At 47.3% G+C, this 20,996-nt stretch overlaps 1 protein-coding gene across 8 annotated transcripts in view; it reads right to left on the bottom strand.

The window, feature by feature from the left end:
- Positions 1-515: 515 nt before the first annotated feature.
- Positions 516-20,996, bottom strand: part of Rpn2 (ribophorin II) — a 47,221-nt gene continuing 26,740 nt past the window's right edge. For 2 of the 8 annotated variants that reach the window (NM_001355163.1, NM_001355164.1), the window contains exons 10-18: positions 16,542-16,633; positions 14,243-14,357; positions 11,862-12,056; positions 10,625-10,711; positions 8,792-8,887; positions 6,638-6,713; positions 4,962-5,091; positions 3,564-3,611; positions 516-1,123 (exon numbers count right to left, since the gene is read on the bottom strand). In NM_001355163.1, coding sequence (NP_001342092.1) covers positions 1,111-1,123; positions 3,564-3,611; positions 4,962-5,091; positions 6,638-6,713; positions 8,792-8,887; positions 10,625-10,711; positions 11,862-12,056; positions 14,243-14,357; positions 16,542-16,633 — 852 coding nt within the window. In that variant the 3' untranslated portion in view covers positions 516-1,110. The remainder of the gene's footprint in view (positions 1,124-3,563; positions 3,612-4,961; positions 5,092-6,637; positions 6,714-8,791; positions 8,888-10,624; positions 10,712-11,861; positions 12,057-14,242; positions 14,358-16,541; positions 16,634-20,996) is intronic. The other 6 variants (NM_019642.4, NM_001355165.1, XM_030248863.1 and 3 more) reach the window with 5 other exon arrangements.

The raw sequence follows: 20,996 nt of genomic DNA, 5'->3' as shown, positions 1-20,996 counted from the left end.
AGGAGTGTTGGGATAACAAAGGTGGTCAGTCAGTGCTACGGTCTGAATTAGAGTCCTTCCAAAACCATGCTGAAAGATCCCCAATGCATTGTACTAAGAGGTGGGTGGCTCACACTAGTGTATAGATTATTACCTCTATTCAAGGGCCAGGGGAATTAGCTAGGCTAGCTGCTTTTTTGTTATTCTGTCACTGGGAACACTGATACGGCATTGACATCAACATCATCTGGAAGTAGCAGTCTCTCTTACTACTTACCAGCTCTGCCAGCGCCTTCTAGTTCTTAGGACTATTGGGTTGCCTATCTGTCTGTCTGTCTGTCTGTCTGTCTGTCTGTCTATCTATCTATCTACCTTTCTATCAATATCCACACACCAATCTACCTTTTTATTTATAAATTATCCATCCATCCATCTATTTTATTGCTTATAAATCATCTTACTGCCTGTAAGTGCTCTATTTTACTGTCTCTAAGTCACCTGCTGCTTTGGTGCATTTTATCACAGAAGAAATGGACCGAGGCAGTCAGCTTTTTATTGACAAAATTTTAACCCTTCTCTACACACCAAGCCCAAATGTTCAAGGCAAAAGCCTAGAGCAGGTCTTTTGAAGAGAAGAATCTTCAAAGACAAGCAGGGCTCCTACAAAGTGTTTGCTACTGGAGCCGAAAGGACACAGGCTTTTTCTAGCCACTTTTAGTACTTTTAAGAAAGGGGTGAGATGGCCCAACTGAAGACTGCTGAGTCTTCATATCACACATGCAAGGCTCCATCAACACTGGGAGTCCACCATTCTCTTTATTCCAAAGCTGATGATGAATTACAGATTTCAACTTTTCAAATACAACATCTGGGTAGCCTGGGATATTCACAGCATCTTGCCAGGCATCAAGACAAAGGGACAGACAATCTGGGCCCAAACATGTCTGCTCTGTGAAGCAAAAAGTGAGAAACAAGTAAACATGTAAGCACAGCTCAGCTTTTCTCTTTTTAACGAACAGGCATCTCCTCCCTCCTGTTGTGTCCCCAGTTCTTCCTTTCACACCATGAACTGTCCCCACTCCTTGTTAAATGTTCATTTCAGCCTTCAGGGTCTTCAGACTTCTTCTGGAACTAATGTGCTGTTCTGGAAGGAAACGCAGACAGACATACAATCACTGATGGTTTAAAGCACAGTTACAGTTCTTACGTGGGACAACAGGGAGACTAAGTCATTCTCCCACTAGAAGATGTGATTGACAAGGGGACAGCCTGTATCTACTGGTTCCACTTGTAAATGCCCCGTCTCATTTCAAAAAAATAGCTGAGGCCCATGATGACCTGAAAACCATGAAGTAAGCTGAGGACTGAGGAGGGAGCATGTGAAAATACAGGGATGAGGTAATTCCAGGCACACCCCTCACAGTACAGGCCAACAGGGAAGACTTCAGTCAGAAAGAATCAAGAGTTTAATCCTGCTGGCTGCCTGCATTCTTGCCAGTACAGACTCAGCAACTAATCTAACACAGAGCAAGTATGGAAAAGGGCCCTTAGCTCATAAAACCACAGTTTTGTTCGTTTGCTCTTCCTTCCTTTTTTGGTTTGTAGGCTAGTTGGCTGACTGGTTGGTAGGTTTGAGTCCTTTTTTTTTGAGATAGGGTTTTGTTATGTAGCTCAGGCTGGCCCCAAACTTATGATCTTCCTGCCTCAGTCTCTTGAGTGCTGGGATAGTGCACTACTCAGATGAGAATCTCTCGGCCATTTTCTTCCCACCAGTCCCTGTGGGAAGTGCTGTGGAGGCAGGAGAGGGGAATGTAACCGAATGGAGAGCAACAGGGACGAGTGGCAAGCAAGCAGCAGGCACACCAGAGCATGGCCTCAGCAGGCGGCGGGCGGGCCCCAGTAAGGACTGGGAAGATCCTACCAGTCTCACAGAATGGCAGGCTTCAACCCAACTGATAAAGCAGTCCTCAGGAGGGCATGCAGGCACGGCGCTAGAGCGTACAGACCAGGACGTGCCTTTAAATCTTTACCGGTGCTCACAATTTCCTCACATTAAACTTGTGCCTGACAGTGTCCAGGCTGGAAGGACAGCAAGGGTATGAAATGTGGCAGCAGAACTCAAAACCCCAGACCTTGGCCAACAACGGAAAGACTCCATTATACTCGTTCAAACCAGCTTGTGCCCTTAGTCAGTAGCACTGAGCCAGCTCATGGGGTCCCCGGCCCAAGTCCCAAAGGCTCTAACGACCGACCGACCAGACTTGGCTAGCAGGAGGGATCAGAGTAAAGAACAAAAGAACAAAAGACTGTCGCAGGAAGAACTAGTTCTGAAGGTAAATCTCACACAGAGCAACTGAAATTTAGGGCAAAACCAAAAGAACAAGGGTGGGCGAGGGACAGCCTACGCCAGGGCTCAGGAGCCTTCTGGACCACAGAGTCTATCACTAGGTGGGAGCCTCACGACTACATGCTCAGTTCTGCTTCTTTATTCATTACTCAAGTATCTAGACACAGGGTCCCCTACAGTCCAGGAGGACACTGATCCCCTGGTCCTCACGCCTCTGCCTTCCAAATGTCGGGCTTACAGGTGTGAGCTACCATGTCCAGCACTGCACCTCACTTAACCCTGGGTTGAAGCCATTTTCTCTTTGAGGTAAGGACAAGGTGACCCGGCTTATGCTAACATTGCACGGAGAAAGCCTAGATCCTATGTTTTTGTTGACTTTTCCTATTTCCAGAGGATTAAAAACTAGGTGTGCTGGGATTTGCTTCATTTCTTGCCAGAGAAAGCTATTTCTAAGGCAAGGGATAAAAGGAGACATGACGTGAAAATTAAAATCTCTCTCTTCTACTTGTGGTATATAAGGCAAGGATCGGCCAACTATGTCCCACAGGCCTGACCCAGCCCACTCCAGGTTGGGGAGATGGTATTTTTGGGTGCACCACGGTCCATGCAATGCTGGAGGGATGGAGATGAATGTCGAAGTACTAGACAAGGACACTCCGGATGTTCCACAGAGCCTCTCGTGGGCCCCTCATCTGCAGGAGCAGATCCACGAAGCAGCACCCCACCCCTGCCGTTGCTCCAGTCTTCACTGAATCTGCCTCCCCATCAAGAGCCCTTGAAAGAAGGGCTGCTGTGTGTCACACCCTGTGCTCCAGGTACAATTCTGCTGTTGGCTTTGATCTGTGGTCATCACAAGCGAATCTCACCAAATTGCATGGTTCAGCCAAATGTTCCAGAAAGGCCTAGAAGTAGTGACAAGGTGTGCCGGGAGTTGCCATGGGACCATCACTTTGTGAACCGAGCAGCCAGGACGGATGCGGCCCTGTTGAAGTCCAAAATGGACTTGTCTTATCCTCAGCTCCTGTTCTCACGGGGTGCTGCAGCAGTACCCCCGGGAAGGCTGTCCTGAGCCAGCCACAACCTCATTTAACAAGTTTAAAACAGCCTCTGAATTCACCCTGGTAGAGGGAGTGGTGGGGAGGAACAAGTGGGTGGAAACAGGACAGTAACTGGCATGCATGATGTGGACAAGGTGGGAGGGAGCCTGCCTCTGGGACGAGTCGCCCTTCATCTTTACCGTAGTGTCCTATATTTTGCCAATCTACTGCTCTGCTCTGCAGCGATCCTGCCAAAGGAAAGAGGTTTGAGAATCAAGAAAGGACAGTGAGTGAGAGAGAGAGAGAGAGAGAGAGAGAGAGAGAGAGAGAGAGAGACAGACAAGCAGAGGACACACATGGTAAACCAGACCAGAGCTCCTGTCAAGGCCGTTCCTTTCTCCAGGCAGCACAAGCTGTCGGACTTGTGAAGAGGAGGGGGGTGAAGAGCCACCAGGCTTCTAATGAGAGCCAAGGGTCTTTTCAGAAAGTGCGTGTAGGGTGAGCTTCCACAGTGGGCACACTGCCGCATGGATCTACAGGGAATGGGTTTCTCACACCGCTCTTCCCTTGGCTTCATTGTTCTTGCGGACAATTTCCAGAGAAGAAAGAAGTTAAGGGACAGAGCACACACAGCCTTCTGGCCCTGGGAGCCCAGACTGGTCACTGAAGGAAAAACAACCAAGTCCCAGGCTTTCCTTTTCTGGATGCAATGCACAGTGTTAGGGGTGACATAACTACGACTGGGGGCACTGAGGCAGCTCTGGTGGGACCTAGACCAGCCCTGGGAAGTCAGGGTTGTTTGCACAGGAGCTCATGGTGAGGCACTGAAAGCTTACAGTGAGACCCCCCACCCTGCCCAGTCGCTAGTGGTCTCCTTGATATGCCCAGCCCTCCTGGATCAGACAGATGCAACTGGCAGCGTGTTTAAGGGCATGCTTCCAAGTTCCATTCTGCCAGCAAAGGTCCCAGAGGGAGAAAGCAGGGTGAGTCTGAAAATGATTTCTTTCAAAGGTGAAAGCAATTCTGACCTTTTCTTATTGCCCTTTGCGTGGCTGAAATCAGTCAGGTTCTATAAAGTCAAATCAATGAGAAACACCTATGTGACATTTAAATTTGCCTCCAATTCTGTTCTGAAAGTCAAGCTGCCACCACATCAAGGTCTGAGCATTTGTCTGCCTCTCAAGCTGGCTATCGCTGGGTTGCCATGCCTACACAATTGCTGAGGGGCAGAGAGAGCATAGACCTGCAGATGGGAGGAAGAGGTCTGGCACCATCCAGAGCCCCAGTAGAGGTACCATTCTGGGGGTACAGGAGGGCAGGGCCAGAAGGATGTTTATACCACACAGCTAACACAGTTTTGATTACACAATGTAGTCACTTCACCCTTGTTCTAATGTGAGGACACAAACTACTGACTTTCAAACATCTACCACTGTTCACACTTATGGCTTCCTTAACAGGCTGGAGGAAGGTGTCAGACTTGCCCCAAGGATGTGAATATTCTGCCACATACCTTTGTGGTCTCATAGTTAGGCTGGCTCAGTGCCCTCACAAATGTTTCTTGTCCCACCCTGGAGCTTGATTCATCCCAGCCTCACCTCTTAACTGCATGCTGGGCCAGCATTCGGTTGCCAGCCAGAAACGTCACAGTGCCCAGGACAGCCAGGTACTTGAGGGTCTGGAACATGTTGAGCTGAGTCCAGTAGATATACATGAGGCCCAGCATCGCTACAGGAGTGTCATAACATCCAGTTAAAGGCAGCAATGACAGTGGGGATGGGGGAAGGGAGCAGGGCTCTGCACTGTAAGGGTCAGCACTTCCTGGCAGCCTTTTGCTTTAACCCTTTTATCTTTTTTTGTTTTGGTTTTTTGTTTGTTTGTTTGTTTGTTTTCTCGGGACAGGGTTTCTCTGTATAGCACTGGCTATCCTGGAACTTACTTTGTAGACCAGGCTGGCCTCGAACTCAGAAATCCGCCTGCCTCTGCCTCCCAAGTGCTGGGATTAAAGGCGTGCGGTTCTTAACACAGGACAACAGAGGCCAACATATATGCTTTTGAGCTTTCTTTACCAAGAAACCTAGAGGTAAGACTGACTTCAGGCCCCTTTGCCTCTCTCTGATCTACAGACTCCCATCCACTCTGCTTCCTTCATATCTGGGATCATTTTAGGTTTCAAATTCTTAATGAAAACATTCAGCACATAAACCAATTAGTCATTTCCTTTTAATTAGAATCATATTAAGAACAAGTGGCTGCTGTGGCTTGGAAGTGAGCAGAGGCCTGGGAAGGCTCAGTGGGACTCAGGCCCTGAGGGCTCTGGGAGCGCTGGGCTGTACAGGCTCCACCCCAGCAGCCTACAGCCTCCCTGGGCCCAAATTCTTTCACCGTCAAAAGGGTCAGAGTTCCTGCCCCAGTTATGCCGATTGGTGTTGAATTAATGAGACTCAAACGAGGAAGTGCACACAAAAGCACACTGGCAAGGAATGTCATGCTCTAAACACATTTCTATTTGGGTCCTGCTCTCAGCTTACGAGGTGGGCTGTCATTCAAGTTCAGTAACTAATCAGGTGAGAAAGGTCACCCTACCGGTTCTGCCTAGGATGACAGATGAACTACCACAGAGGTGCTTAAACATTTTTGAGATCAGGGACCAATGTGAGAATCTCACCAAAGTTAGACTCCCTTCCCTCAAAAATATTTCCACCGTTGCCTGGAAAGAGGTTCTGTGGACCCCTGGAGACCATGTACTATGGATGCAGAGATGATGGCGCCTTCAAGAGGCAAAGGAATTGGGAACTTACTGTCTTGCTATGCTTAGGCTCTTTAGGTCCTACATTCTCCAAAAAACAACGGAGGACAGTGTGTGTGATCAAGGGAGGGATTTTCTATTACTGTCCAGACACCTGGGCTGCCAGCAAATATGAAGATCACTGTGGTGGGAGAGATAACCTTTGGAAACGGCATTAAATGCTCTTCATCCAGGAAGACGGCTCAGTGAAAGACACGCTAAGCGAGTAATCTCTGGAAATGAACGGGGCTATTAAATGAGGGTAAATGGCTTGCCACAGCCTCCCGGTACAATGAGGCCCAATAGAATGACAGCTGTTGTAAGCTGGCAGGCCAAACAGGTTTATCATCATATTAACTGTGCTGAAAGGCCAGGAGGAAGAGGGAAATGTTGTGCTATTAAGCCATTATAGTTAATAGGTTGTGGGCTTACTTAACAGGGCTTTAGCGTGGGCAGGCAAAGGAATTAGCAGCCGGGGGCACTTACCAGCATGTCCCAGGTGGAAGATAACTGTGCTAGGAGCAAATGTGAAGTTGGAGACATTGGCTCCAATCCGGATCCACTGAGTGACCGAGAAAAATGAAGATTAGAATGTGAAAGTGTGCAACACATTCTATGCCAAGACTGATCCAGGCCCCAGAGCTTCAAAGTTCACATACACTAGAAGGACAGGGATTTCCCTAGGTGACAAGCACACTGCTCTACGTCCTCAGGAAGAACTGTCCCTTCTTCCCTCTGAAAGAAGCTGCATTGATCAAAAATGACTGATCCTTCCACTAAGTTCTCTAGGGGTCAGTGCTGTAGGCAGGCAGCAGGAACGTGCTCTCATGATGGAGTCTGTGTCTCCTGAAACTCCATCACCCCAATATAAAAACACCCGCGCCGGGCGTGGTGGCGCACGCCTTTAATCCCAGCACTCGGGAGGCAGAGGCAGACGGATTTCTGAGTTCGAGGCCAGCCTGGTCTACAAAGTGAGCTCCAGGACAGCCAGGGCTATACAGAGAAACCCTGTCTCGAAAAAACCAAAAAAAAAAAAAAAAAAAAACACCCGCACACCGGGCCTGTTTGAAAGCTTGTGGCAAGCTTTGTAGTTTTCATTTAAAACACAGGTAACCTGCCAAAAATAACACCTAGAGTTTTGTTTGCCCAAATTCTCTCAGCTTGGAGGTTATGTACCTATGTTTATGATTTTTAGAGAAACAAAGGAAAAAATTTATTGGTTAAAATATATAAATGGAGTCTGGCATTAATTTCATGGCAATCTGGAAGCAGAGGACTCATTCTCTGTGATTTCATGGCCAGCACAATCTACACAGTCAAGAAAGAAAAAAATAATCTTTTTCAGGGGCTGGGCGCCAGGGGTGGTGGTCAAGACAGGGTTTCTGTATATAGTCATGGGTGTCTTGGAACCCAATCTGTAGACTACACATCTGGTCCAAGACAGTTTTTTTTTTTTTTTTTTTTTTTTTAAGTTAACATACTGCTCTTCCAAAGGTTCTGAGTTCAAATTCCAGCAACCACATGGTGGCTCACAACCATCTGTAATGAGATCTGACGCCCTCTTCTGGTGTGTCTGAAGACAGCAACAGTGTACTCACATACATAAAATAAATAAATCTTTAAAAGACAAAGTGAACATAAACCAGGTGTAGTGACGACACACACCTTTGGTTCCTGCAGCTGGGAGGCAGAGGCAGCCAGATCCCTGTGAATGTGAGGCCAGCCTGGTCTACAAAGTGAGTTCCAGGACAGCCAGGGCTACACAGAGAAACCCTGTTTCTAAAAAAACAAAACAAACCCAAAAAACTCATACATCTATGTATATGTATACACACACACACAAACACACACACACACATTCAAACTTTTTTTTTGGTTGAGACTCATTTCTCTGTGTAGCTCTGGCTGTCCTGGAACTCATGCTGTAGATCATGCTGACTTCAAACTCAGATATTTGCCTGCCTCTGCCTCCTGAGTGCTGCCTCCTCTGGCGTGGCTGCCACCCCCCCCCCCCAGCTACACATCACTATTAAAGTTGGAATTTCCTTCCTTTACAACACCGACGGTGTTTCCTCCTCAGCTGACCAACACGAACACAGTTTTAAACACTTTTCCTTGAAGAGGATTGCGCTGACTTTACCTAGTCTCCTTGCCAGTCTCTTTCTGTAACGCCTGTTGGCATCAGTGTGCGATCTGTCAGTCTGCTAACAACTGGCACACCGATTCATTGTGTGGGCAGACTAACACCTCTTCTAAGTGGACCTCCCGATCATTCCAGCTTCATGCTCCTAGGAGATCTGGAATGCACAGCTTGCTCTCCATTCTTAAAGCTATCAACACAGACCTCCACTTTCCCCACACCTGATCTCTTTGGAGTATGCCCGCAGAGGGCCTCAGACTGCACACTGGTCACTGCTGGCAGCAATTTTCTCATGTGTTTATTAATGGATGCATTTATTTGGCTCTTCCCCCACCATGGGGAACCCTGCTTATTCTAAAAGTTTCTGCCTATTAGTTCAAGTCACAGCTGCTGGACCCCTCTAGAGCTATGCTTAGGCCAGAGCACAAAGACTCTTGGAACGGCTACATCTGCCCTGCCTGGAGCCAGATACACTGCCCACACTAATGATGTCGACTTACCAGTGCAAAGAGCAGGAGCAAGGGCGAGAGGATGAGGGCCGTGAATGTATTGGACACCACTGTGGGGGGCCTCTTCTCAGGCTCTCGGAACAGGTGCTGACAAGAGAGGACACACCACGAAGTTTCAGACTGCGTCCTTCTTAGATGGGACTAAATGCCAACAACTGAGGAGAGGAAATACCTCCTAGAGGCCAAGGCTTTGACTGGCTTCATGCTGCTCTTAGATCCCAGGCATCTCTTCCCAGGCCACTGTTCTGGTTCCAGCCAGTGTACGGCTAACCTCTCTCCTCAAAGACTGTCATTTAGAGGCTACCCAGGGTCACCTGGCTGTGTCAGAAAGAAGGCTCAGGCCTAGGGCTAGCTTGGACATTACACCCAAGGACTCCAGACCTCAGAAATGTTCCTGGGTTCCTAGGTCATGTTACCGCCCTGCTATACTTGACCAACTAACAGTAACTGCAACCCCTTTAAAATCCATCAGGGACTCATTACAGATGGGCCACCCTTAATTTATTCTTCTATTCCATAGTCAGGGCTCTAGAGATCACCTGAACAGACCTCCCTCACCAGATCTGTTTAACTTCTGGAGTCAAGCCAGGAAGCTGGATAGCGTGCCTCTGAGGCTTGAGCAATCAGAAACTGCACAGCTCACCTCAACGGCCTGGGATAGCAGATTTAGCAATGCACTAGGAGTCCACAGAATATACTCGGGCCCAAACGATGTTTGGCCGTGAGACTAGAGGCATGGAACTCTGTGCCTCAGTTTCTAAGTAAAGAAATGGGACTAGGGAGGGCCATGGTCACTCTGCTAGGCTTGTGAAAGACTCTGTGAGGGACAGATGAGCTGGGACACTGTGCACTCCCATCTTTGCAAGTGTCCGTTCTTCATGTATGGCCTCTTTCCCACTCGCCAATGCGCAGCCAAGCCAGCTCCAGCGGGAGGGAGCTCTGCTCGAGCCTGCAGCCCTGTGTTCTCACTGTGGCTCCTCCTGGCTAACACTGGTTTCCCAGTGCTGCCTGTCATGACTGCCGTCCCTAGTGGACCCTGTAGCACACCCAGCCCCCTTCCTTGTCACAGAAAACCCTGCTAATCCTGAACGATGCCATAGAGCATGACGCGGATTTTGAAAGAATCCTCCCCCTGCCCTTTGAGGCCCCATCCTTTATTTTTCTGCTTGGAACCTAGGATCCTCTTGCCTCTGCCTCACCGATGCTGGGAGTACAGGTGCAGGCCGCCACCCCTGGCTAGTCTCTCTTCACACTCCTTACTCACTCACAAGTAGGCTCCACGCTGCTAAGAGGACTGAATCTCACGATGGCGAGCAGTGCACTGCGGGACCTACCTCACGTTCCTCACCTGTGTTTACTCTAGGAAGGCTTTCAGAGAGACTGAAAAGCCTCTCCTTACTTATCCATTTTGGTCCTCCTAACCTCTGATGGGCTGGGCTGGATAGGGTTTATTTTGTGTCACAAGGTAGGGGAGTGGCCTGAGACAGACAAGAATCTGCCCAGGGCAGTAAAGCCCCCCCCCCCAGTTCTCAGCTGTTAGTCTGACTTATACAGCACAGAGGATAAGCCTACGCGTGCCTCGGATTGCCCAGGGGTGGCCTGGGATCTAGTGTCTGGGATCTGGTGTCATCTCTGCCGTGCTTTCAGCTGGAAGATGGGACCACTAACTTGCCCCGCCCAATTCCCATGGTGGTAAGGCTCACACCATAGAGCACCGCGTGCAAACAGGGCGAAGGGACAGAGCCACAGCCCGCGAGTTTGCAGTTTTCTCTCCCTGAGTCCATTTCAGCACTAGGCTTAGCGGAAGACAGCTTTGGGCTTTACCTGAATTTCCTGTTTTGGGGTAAACAGGCTCTGGGACAGCACAGTCGAGGGGGCTTCCTCCTCAGGGAACTTGATAACCACGTCAGCCTGAAAGAACAAGACTGCTATTTAGAGGTACAGGGGAAGAAAAGGCCAAGTCCACGCCAAAAAGGCTCTCCACACTCCAATCACTTCTCATCCATTAGCTGACGAATGAGGCAATGAAAATCTCAAGAACAGCCGGGCAGCGGTGGCGCACGCCTTTAATCCAGCAAAGGGGGACAGAGGCAGGCGGATTTCTGAGTTTGAGGCCAGCCTGGTCTACAGAGTGAGTTCCAGGACAGCCAGGGCTACACAGAGAAGCCCTGTCTCGAACTCCCCCGCCACCCCCCAAAAAAGAAAATCTCAAAAACAAACCCAGCATTTGCCAAAAGTGCCTTTTAGAGTAAGGATTCCAATTTCCTACTGGCATAGTGGGAAAGCCCCCCTAGAGTTGCTCATTACAGAAAAATCCAGCTGGCGCACTGGCTGTCATCATGACACTGCCAGGTGTCCCTTCGAAGTGTGATTTAATCACATTAAAAAAAAAAGGCACAAAAGTATCAAGTCCAGAAGAAGAAAAGGAATCTTGGAAGTAGCAGAAGAAAGGCGGCTGCCCCTTCATCCTGCAGGGAGACAGGCCTGGCTGACTTTGCTAACTGCCCTCTGCCACTTCCCAAACACACTTCCTGCTCGTTCCCTAGACTAAAGGCTCAGAAGCCTCCCTTCTCTGGAGACTGCTCCTTAACGTGCACTCCCAGATACTCTTCCAAGAAGCCCCGTGGTTCCTTACTTAATCCCTTGCTCTAAAGCTGTATTTCATGTTTCTGTCATCGGAACTATCAAAAGTAAGGCCGGTCAGGAAGAACCATGAAACCTAGAGCATAATCACGTAACTGCTGGACACTGTTAACTAGCGTTCTGCACACCTACAGGTCATTCCCTGCCCTCTTCTTCCCCAGGCTCTAACAGGTCCCAAGACCTAGACTATTTGTCCATCTATGTATGCCCCAATGCCTTACATAACCAGAAAACCTTCCCAGTAAAATAGTTATAGAAATTCATGGCATGTGTGTATTTCATTCATTTGTCTGATCAATACTTATTAGGTATCTACTATGTGCTAAGGCCGAGGCGTGTGACCCTATGTCTCACAGCCAGGCTGTCAGTGTGAGGTGTGGCGCTGCAGTCCTCACCTAGGCGCCTAACAGGCACATACCACGTTCCAGAGGATTGGGTTCTTCAATGTGGCATCCCCGATGATTAAGTAGAGTGTGTAGGTGCCAGAGGCAGAGTCAAATTCAATCTTCCTTTCAGAGGTGTCCAGTTCAAACTTATATACATTCTTGTTATCTGGCTCAGCAACAAACACCACTTCCTGGCCAGTCTTCTGGTTATGAAGTCGAACAAACGTCTGGAGAGAACAAGAATTCCATCTGATCAGAGGGCCCAACATGGAGTCAGCCAGGAATAGAGTCCTACTCTTCTGTCATAGCAAGAGCTCTGGCTCAGGCTCTTCAGAGGGGAGAGAGTAGCCATCTTACTCTAGTTCCTACCCCAGGGACAACTTTCTGCTTGACAAAGGAGAGAATCTTGGCTTAGCTGTCCAGCAATGCTCAGCGACTCGGAGGCTGAAAACCCAGTGTGAGCAATTGCCCTCCTGCCAGCTTTTGGCCACTCTGCTGCCCAATTAACTTCTTCACCAGAGCGCCAAGAGAGGGAAACGAGGTGGAACGGCATGAGGCTCGATTTCAATTTCCTAGTGTTTCCAGCTCAAGATGTAGCAGTGGAGGCTCTGCTGCTGATAGCAAGCAGAGTTCTAAGTGGACAGAGCAGCCTGGTGTCACAAAGAGCCTGGCTCTGAACACAGCGACCAGCCCCATCACTTAGTAGCTGAGTAAGTCACTTAATCTCCTGTACCTTGACTTCTCCATCTTTAACACAGAAATATGTTAAAGATGTCTGTGTGTGAAGCATGAATCGCAGAGCCTGGGAAGTAGGAGCCACTCGACCACCATCCATCTGTATCTGTCCAGCTTCAGTACAGTGGTTCTGAGTCTAGTCAGTTATGGTATAAGAAACTAAGGTCTTGTCAATGTGTGTTAGAACTGCAACAAAACTTAATATCCACACAAGGTTTTTCTTTCAAGGGCTTCAAGGCAAAGAATTCAACAAGATAAGTGGCTGGCTCCAATTTATAGGTTAGAAGGCTAGAGGATTAAATGAGTTGCCATAGCAACACAGCTAGCGCTGTACCTACACATAAAGCATAAATCTCATTTGAGAGTGCACACACCACACTATTGAGGGAAGGGAGCCCATAGCGCAGAGCATCCTAACTCAGGCAATCAGCCTTGCCCAGGGGCGGGGAGAGGATGCCTGTCTGCCACCTGGACTGCCACACTCATCTTCAAATGTCACACCACTAAGTCACAGATTACAGAAAGAAGCTGGCAGAATCCAGACAAAGCCCCACTCCCTTGCATTATCGTGCCTCACCCCCACCTCCATTTAGTCTTCTCATTTCTTTTCATTTTCTTCCTCGTGCTATGGGCTGGCAAATGTCCTTCTGGGAGAGAACTGGGAAATGCTGAGGCTCAAGTGCTTAAAAGTCAGTTTGAGCACAGGTCCTGGCTAAGCTACCTGAAGTTTGTGGGTTAAAGCAGGGAGAGACTGAGTGGCACAGGTATACACAGAACCTATGGCCACAAGGGACAGGGCCTGCAAGCAAACCCACGTCAGTGGTCCACAGGCTCTGGCTAACACACCAGCATAGCACACCAAAGGCCACTGGCTTTGACAATGTTTGTCTTTCAGCACTCAGAATATTTACCTAAAATTCCCTTTGTACAACACCTAACCACCTATGTGACATGGTCAGGAGCAGTCCTTGACAACTGAGAAGGACCAGAGAGGTGGGAAGCTAGGGAAGGTGTCTGAGGACGAGCACATTGCTGGGGAAATGGTTGAAAATCTTTTTAGCTCCTTTAAAATACTCTTTATTGTGCGTGAGAGGGAATGACCTAAGCACAGAAATAGACAGTAGCGTGTGTCTGGAGGCCAAGTCTGTGTAGTTGTTTATCCTCTGGATTTACATGGGTTCCAGGAGGGAACTCACATTGTCAGGCTTGCATAGCAAGAACATTTACCCCTTCTATACAGTCTAAGCACTATGAAAATCTTACATTAAAAGCACGTGGTTTTTAACAAAGCCTTGGGTGGTGCTAGTGAACAGTGTAGGAGGAGAACCACAGTGCCGATGGATACAGCAGAGCTACACAGAATGTGAGAGAAAAGTGTTATTTCTCCAGAGAAAACCTGAGCTTATCTTCCTGTCTCAGCTACCCCAAGCTTCTAGGACTAGCATCTGAGCCGCTGAGCTGAGTTCATCTTTTTCCTTTTTCTAAAAATGTGTGTATTCAGTTAATGGGTCCCCATCACTACCGAGGGAGTCATGGGACATGGACAAGCTGACCAGACAGTCAGGGTGCAGCCAGGCTCTACAAACGGGAATGTGATATTTGCATCTGTGTCAGAGCATTACTGCTCTGGTGGACATTCAATTTCTGGACAGGAGAACAACGGGGGCCACTTCCTGACCTGGTGAGGGGTGAGCTCCGCACCGGTGTTCACATCTACCAGCTGGAAAAACAGGGCAAAGTTCTGATGGCTGTCTGCGATGAATGTACCCTTGGCTTTGGCTGGGTAGGTCACCCTGAAAGAGATTATTTTATATACATATCAGATAGTCTTCTCCCAGCATCTCCCTGTCTGAAAACAGAGATAATAACAGTCCCACCAGCCCTGTCCCATTTCACCACTTCCAAGGTGGACCAACTAACATACAAAACTATCTGTGGCCTAGAGGCCGAGCGGATCAATACAGCTGTACTGAAGAGGCATTTTCTTTTCTGTCTTTGTTTTGTTTTGTTTATTTGGTGCTGGAGCTAGAACTCAGGGTCTCATGCATGCCAGCCAAGGTGGACCAGAAAGGTTGACCGGACCACTAAGCTTACAGTCTCAGCTGCAGGCCAGGACTGAGGAAAATCACAGAGAAAACCTGACCCAGGGTCTGGGGAAACGCTCTATGAGAACGTATACCTCAGGGTCTGGGGAAGCGCTCTATGAGAACGTATACCTCAGGGTGTGGGGAAACGCTCTATGAGAATGTATACCTCAGGGTCTGGGGAAGCGCTCTATGAGAATGTATACCTCAGGGTCTGGGGAAGCGCTCTATGAGAACGTATACCTCAGGGTGTGGGGAAGCGCTCTATGAGAACGTATACCTCAGGGTGTGGGGAAACGCTCTATGAGAATGTATACCTCAGGGTGTGGGGAAACGCTCTATGAGAATGTATACCTCCAGGCCTCCATTCACTGACTCGTGCCCTTAACTGGCCCAGCTCAGGTGCAGGGAGCGTATGTGCACACTGCAGGGCTGACAGAGTGCAGAGGGACAGTCACAGGTCGATGCCAGCAGCACTGAGGCTGAAAGGGGCAGGAGGCTGGGGTGCAAAGCAGAAGGGGTGCTAGGTGTTTTCTTTTTTATGCTTTGTTTCCTGGACCGCCTCAATTTATTCTTCTGCTGTGAAATTGGCTTTTAAAAAGACATTTTCTTGGAAGGCAGACCTGATGAGGAAAGCTGTCTTTCCATAGAGGTCTCCTGGGACTTAAGAGAAAGACAGCTGAGGGTCAGCAAGCCAACCGGTTACAGAGATCACACCTGGCTTCGTTTTACATTCTCAGTTTATATTGACTAACGAAGACCAAGTCTACAGAGAATTAACTTTGCAAACCACTTTTCCAGACATTACTGTAGTGCATTCTCAAACAGTGCTCCCCACTAACGCTACAGGGCATAAACTCTAGCTCTACATGCCTCCAAGGAAAAAGCAGCTTAAAGCATGCCTTGCCTTCAAAATAGCTTTAGAGTTCCCCTGCCTCTACAGCCACTCCATCAGAGTACAGTTGGGATCTGAGCTATACCAAAGACAAACCCCTCCCACGCTACCCCCAAAAATAGAGGTCTATGTGATACTGACAAACTGTCTTCACCAGGCATTCTGGCCAATCCTGATCAAATGTTAATGGCTAGTGTTACTTCAGCACCACTTGTGTTAAAAATCTGTCATGATACAGGGACCATTATGACTCTTGTGCAAAGGTGACATGCAAATTTGAAGTGTTCCATGCTTTTATGTTAAAAATGTTAATGGTTCCCTAGGAGTTTGCACTTAAAAAACAAAACAAAACAAGATTCTGAAGCTGTGCCCAGGGCACCAGGAGCTTCCATGTAGTAGAGGCTCACTGGTCTTACAGCAGTAGTTCTCAGCCTGTCAGTCACCTAAGGCCATATTTACGTTACAACTCATTAGCAGTAGCAAAATTGCACTTATGAAGTAGCAACAAAAATAATCTTATATTTGGGGGTCACAGCATCAGGAAGGTTGAGAACCATTGTTTTAGAGCTAGGTCTAAGGCTTTCAAACTGGATTTAGCCCTACCACTGGCCAGAAAGTTTCCATTAGGACACACCAAAGGCTTACTCAGGACTCTGAAGAAAAGACTGCAGTAAAATACAAATTAACCCACTGTTTCCTCTGAATTAAATAATGTGAATGACAGAGTGGACTCGAGGTTGATCCCTTGAGGTAACAGAGTTGGTTCATGACCCAACACTAACATGAACAACTAGCAGGCCCACATCTGGGGTCTGCCCACGAGGGTCCCTAGAGAACAGCACTGAAACCGTAGTTTCTTGAATTTGGGGTGAGTGGGGTCACTGCCAACACAGAGACACCAGCTGGTGGGGTGGGGTGGCGAGTGGGCACAGTGCCTCAGTATGCTCTTTCCAGCTCTGAAGCTTGGGGGTCTCAGGCCCAAGCGGCAGCCCACTTACCGGGTAGTTTTGGGTGCAATGCTCTGATCCTTATCCACAGTGGAAAGATCAACATTTGTGATGCCAACTTCAGTGGAGATCTTGACTCGAAGCTACAGCAAAACATGAAAGACATTCACCACCTGATGGAATGAGACATGTATACCCAAAGCCGTCCTCGTGTGTGTGTGTGTGTGTGTGTGTGTGTGTGTGTGTGTGTTCATATGTGCATATAATCTAGAATCTCCTATATTGGTAGATAAGGACCACCACCAAGTCACAGAACAATATTTTCTACATTTTTCCTTCCTTTCTTACTTTGTTTTTTTGTTTTTCGAGACAGGGTTTCTCTGTGTAGCCCTGGCTGTCCTGGAACTCACTCTGTAAATCAGGCTGGCCTAGAACTCAGAAATCCACCTGTCTCTGCCTCCCGAGTGCTGGGATTTAAGGCGTGCGCCACCACGCCCAGCTCCTTTCTTATGTTTTGAGACCATCCCATATGGCCTAGGCTGGCCTTGAACTACGTCGCCAAGGATGAGCTTGCACTTCTCATCCTTCTGATTCCACCTCCTAAATGGCTGGCTGGAGTAGAAAGGTGTGTCTGGCTTTACACAGCTTTGTCTATGCTTGGCAAGTGTTTTACCTACTGACCTATACCCGTACTGTAAAATGTTCTTCTCTTAAAAGTGAATAGAAGCAGAACAAGAATTCTACGATAGGAGTCTTCGAGACCACTGTAAACTGGGCCAGATGCACCTCTCCCTAGCCCCATCCTGAGCCCTAAGTGGTAAGACCTGGCTCTTGCCCTTCATTACATCTCTAGATTTCACATGTATCTTTAAAGTCAGAAAAGCAGGGCAAGTTGTTTGTTTTGTTTTAATTAAAAAAAAAAAAAGTCCTTAAAGTTAATATGGGAACCTGACGGTGGTGGTGCCCGCCTTTAATTCCAGCACGCAGGAGCCAGAGGCAGTCAATCTCTGATTTCGAGGTCAGCCTGGTCTATAGAGCAAGTTCCAGGACACCCAAGGCTATACAGATCACCTCAAAAAACCAAAAACCAACCAACCAACCAAACACGGAGCAGTCCTTAAGTAACGTCTAAATAACTCATGCCGGGAAGTCCTGCTGACTGCAAGGATTTACTCGGCATGTACCCTATGGAAGGCCCTGGCTCCATAAAGCCATGTCATTCTACACAGCGGGAAGGCAGTGCTATGTCGGGTTTGGGCATCAGAGACTGCAGAGGGCATGATATGCTGCTCAGGGATCAGAATCCCGATCGGGCTCTGCCTCCTACTAAGTTTGCGTGCAGTAACCCTCCCCACGCAGATGTCAGATGCCATGGCGAATCTCCATACTGTTAGTCAAGTAGCTCCCACTACTGTGTACTGGTCGGCACACTATGGCCTTTGTTCCCCTTGGAGTCACTGAGAAGCATAAATGTGAGGAGAAGGAGACTATATTATTATTTTTTGTGGAAGTCTTAAGAACACAAATGATGTCCAGACACAGGCTTACTCCTAGTCAGGCTTCTTGATAAGATGACATGAAACAGAGCCTCCAACTGACTCACTAAATACTCCTGTTGTAGGCAAAAAAACCTTGGTTGTTTCCAACCAGTAAGATCTGGAATCTGTTCTAGTGCAAACCAGACCATCCTGGCTCTTCCTTTATAAACATTCCTAATGCCAGGAAATAAATTTTAAAGCTAGGCTAAAATAAATGTAAATACCTAAAAGATACAGAAAACATGTTAAAAATCTAAGTCTGAATGTGTAAATTATGCAAAGGCAAGGCACATTTTTGTGCACATGTGCAAATGTATTCATGAATCCTTCAACATGGCAGGCTTGAGTGTAACAGAGAGATCCTTGGCAGATCCAATCGTTTCGCTTAACTGCTGGGACCAAGGAAAAGAGCAGCCTGTACAAATACTGGAAGAAGAGCCATGGCATTTTCTAAGGTGCCACAGCAAGGTATGACAGCTCAAATCAAGACCAAAACAAGAAAAGCAAAGGAACCCCTTTTAGCAGTCTTTTCTCCTGCTTCAATAAAAACCATTTTGTAACAGCAGCTTCAGTTATCTGGCTGAATAATTTTTTGTTTTGTTGAAGAAAACTTGGGAATGTGAAAGAGTTCTGATCAGAGGCTGTCGGACTCTTCTAGTGGATACACAGCCACTCACTGGCACTCACTCTATCTGGCATGGCTGCCTGGCAATGAGACAGGCGTCTCCACGGTTATAGCAGCAGAGGCAGGAGAAGCAAATCATCAAATGGACAAGCCATGGAGAAAATTAAATGCAACCCTGCCCCCAACATACACACAGGCAAGCATGGGAAGAACTAAAAGCCCTGCCTCCAACTCACTACACAGGCAAGCTATGGAAAGAAATCCCCCCCCCCCCCCACACACCCTACCACACACAAGCAAGCCATAGAAGAGCTAGCCACACACAGGGCAGGTTCAGCATCAGATCAGGCTCTCTTATATGAAGTCAGCTCTATAGAGGTTCTTGGCATTTCTATCAGACAATACACAATCGGAAAGCTCAGGCAAAGATGCTGCCCAAGAAATCTGAACAACACATGTGGCCAGGCTGGTATACACTTCTACTTGGGATAAAGACAAAAAATATAACTTTATCAAATGATCCCTCCATGGCAAATAAGAAAGCTTTTTTCTATTACTTTAAAAATATATTATTTTAAATTATGTGTATGTGTCTGAGTGTGGCTACTCCATACACATGTGTGCACGCTGTCCTCGGAGGACAGAGCTATCAGATCCCCAAGAGCTGCAGTTATAGGCAGTTGTGAACTGTCAGATATGGACGCTGGGAACTAAACTCAGGTCTTCTGGAAGAGCAGCAAGTGCTCTGAAACCATGAGTCATCTCTCCAGCCTCATCTTTTACTTTTTCTTAGCACCCAGAAGCTATTGATGATAGATAGACTTCTCTGAGGATGACTGAACTGAGAGCATGGAGAAAGACTCATATTCATTATTATTTTCCTGTACTTTGAAAAAAAACCCACACATCTATATGTATATTTAATTCCTGTTTTTAAAATTCAAAACAGGCAAAAACAGAAACAACAAAAATGTAAAAATAGGAGGGAGACTTGTAGAGAGGAGAGGAGTTGACAAGGGTGGGAGAGGACTAAGAGAGAGGGTCTGTATGCACTGTGTGCATGTATGAAATTGTCAAAGAATACATTTAATATTCAAAGTAATCTTTTTTTTCTCTCAGTAGATAGAGACAGACAAGTAGATAAGAATCAGACAGGGCTCTTTCAGAGTATCCTAAACATAGCCATAAGGAAGCCATCAAGTTTCTTAACCAAGAGCAGAAACACAGCCATCAGAGCCTGCTCATCAAGACTCCATTGAATGTTTACTCTGAAGGAATCCACCTCACACATTCCCAGACTATACAAACACAAGGAATGCACACAAGGAACGGCAAACTGGAATGAACTTGAGTAGTTTGAGTTTGCTTTCCTATTTTAAAAGGCTGCCAAAACACCCTGCTGTACAGAAACACTGCAGGACTGTTAGCGAGTAGACAGAACAGCTTAAAACAAACCTTTGCTCCTAAAAATATCTCACAACAAATGGACTTCTGGAAACACTCATAAAAAAAGCATTTCTATGCCACTCTTTTACAGCAAAGTGTGCAATAAAAATCATAACTTTCGCAGGCCTGTTTTAAGACTCCGTAGGGTCCCAGTTGGTTAACTCTTCCTTCAAACCAGTGTTGTGGGGTTAGTCTCAAACAGGAAAGGGGCTGTGTGCCCACTGTAATACCCGGGCCTGCTTTACACAGGAGAGCACACCACCCCTTTCATTGCTTGCAGTGTATCCTATATACATATACCCCCAAAAATTTTAAACACCAGGAAATGTGGTCTTTCTGCTGAGAGTAATAACTCCCCATTTGGCTTATTACTGTCAAAAATGATGGTGCATTAGAGGCAATTAATGCTAATGAAAGCTTCCAAGCCCTGTTCCCCTGACAGCCAGCCCCGTGTCAATGGGTACTATTACAGGTTTCCACATGAACCACCGCTAATGCACTCTAACCAATGCTGGCATCTCTAAGGGGGAGCAAACAGGGCTTGCTGACCTGTTCTTAGGCTCTAAAGGTGACTATTACTGAAATTACATAGTACAGTTGTACATACAGCAAGAATCAACACACACACACACACATGCCCACATACACAAATGGACACACACTGAGCTCCAATGTGATAAAGTGGAAGAGAACATTTTTTTTCTGCTTATCCATCCCTGGAAAGGGGCAGGACAATAAATGGTCTCAGTAAGGGCTGACCACAGTTGCATCCAGAGCTATTAGACAATTCTGCTATTTTGTGCTTAGTTTTTCCAACAACTACAAAAACACTTGGACAAACAGCAGACTTGACATTTCAAGAAGCCGAGTGTTACAATAATCCACAGGGCACTACTG

Source organism: Mus musculus, chromosome 2 (assembly GCF_000001635.26).
Source record: "Mus musculus strain C57BL/6J chromosome 2, GRCm38.p6 C57BL/6J".
NCBI classification, from domain to species: Eukaryota; Metazoa; Chordata; class Mammalia; order Rodentia; family Muridae; genus Mus; species Mus musculus.
Note: the sequence above shows the minus strand (reverse complement) of the source record. Positions and strands in the feature narration are given on the sequence as shown.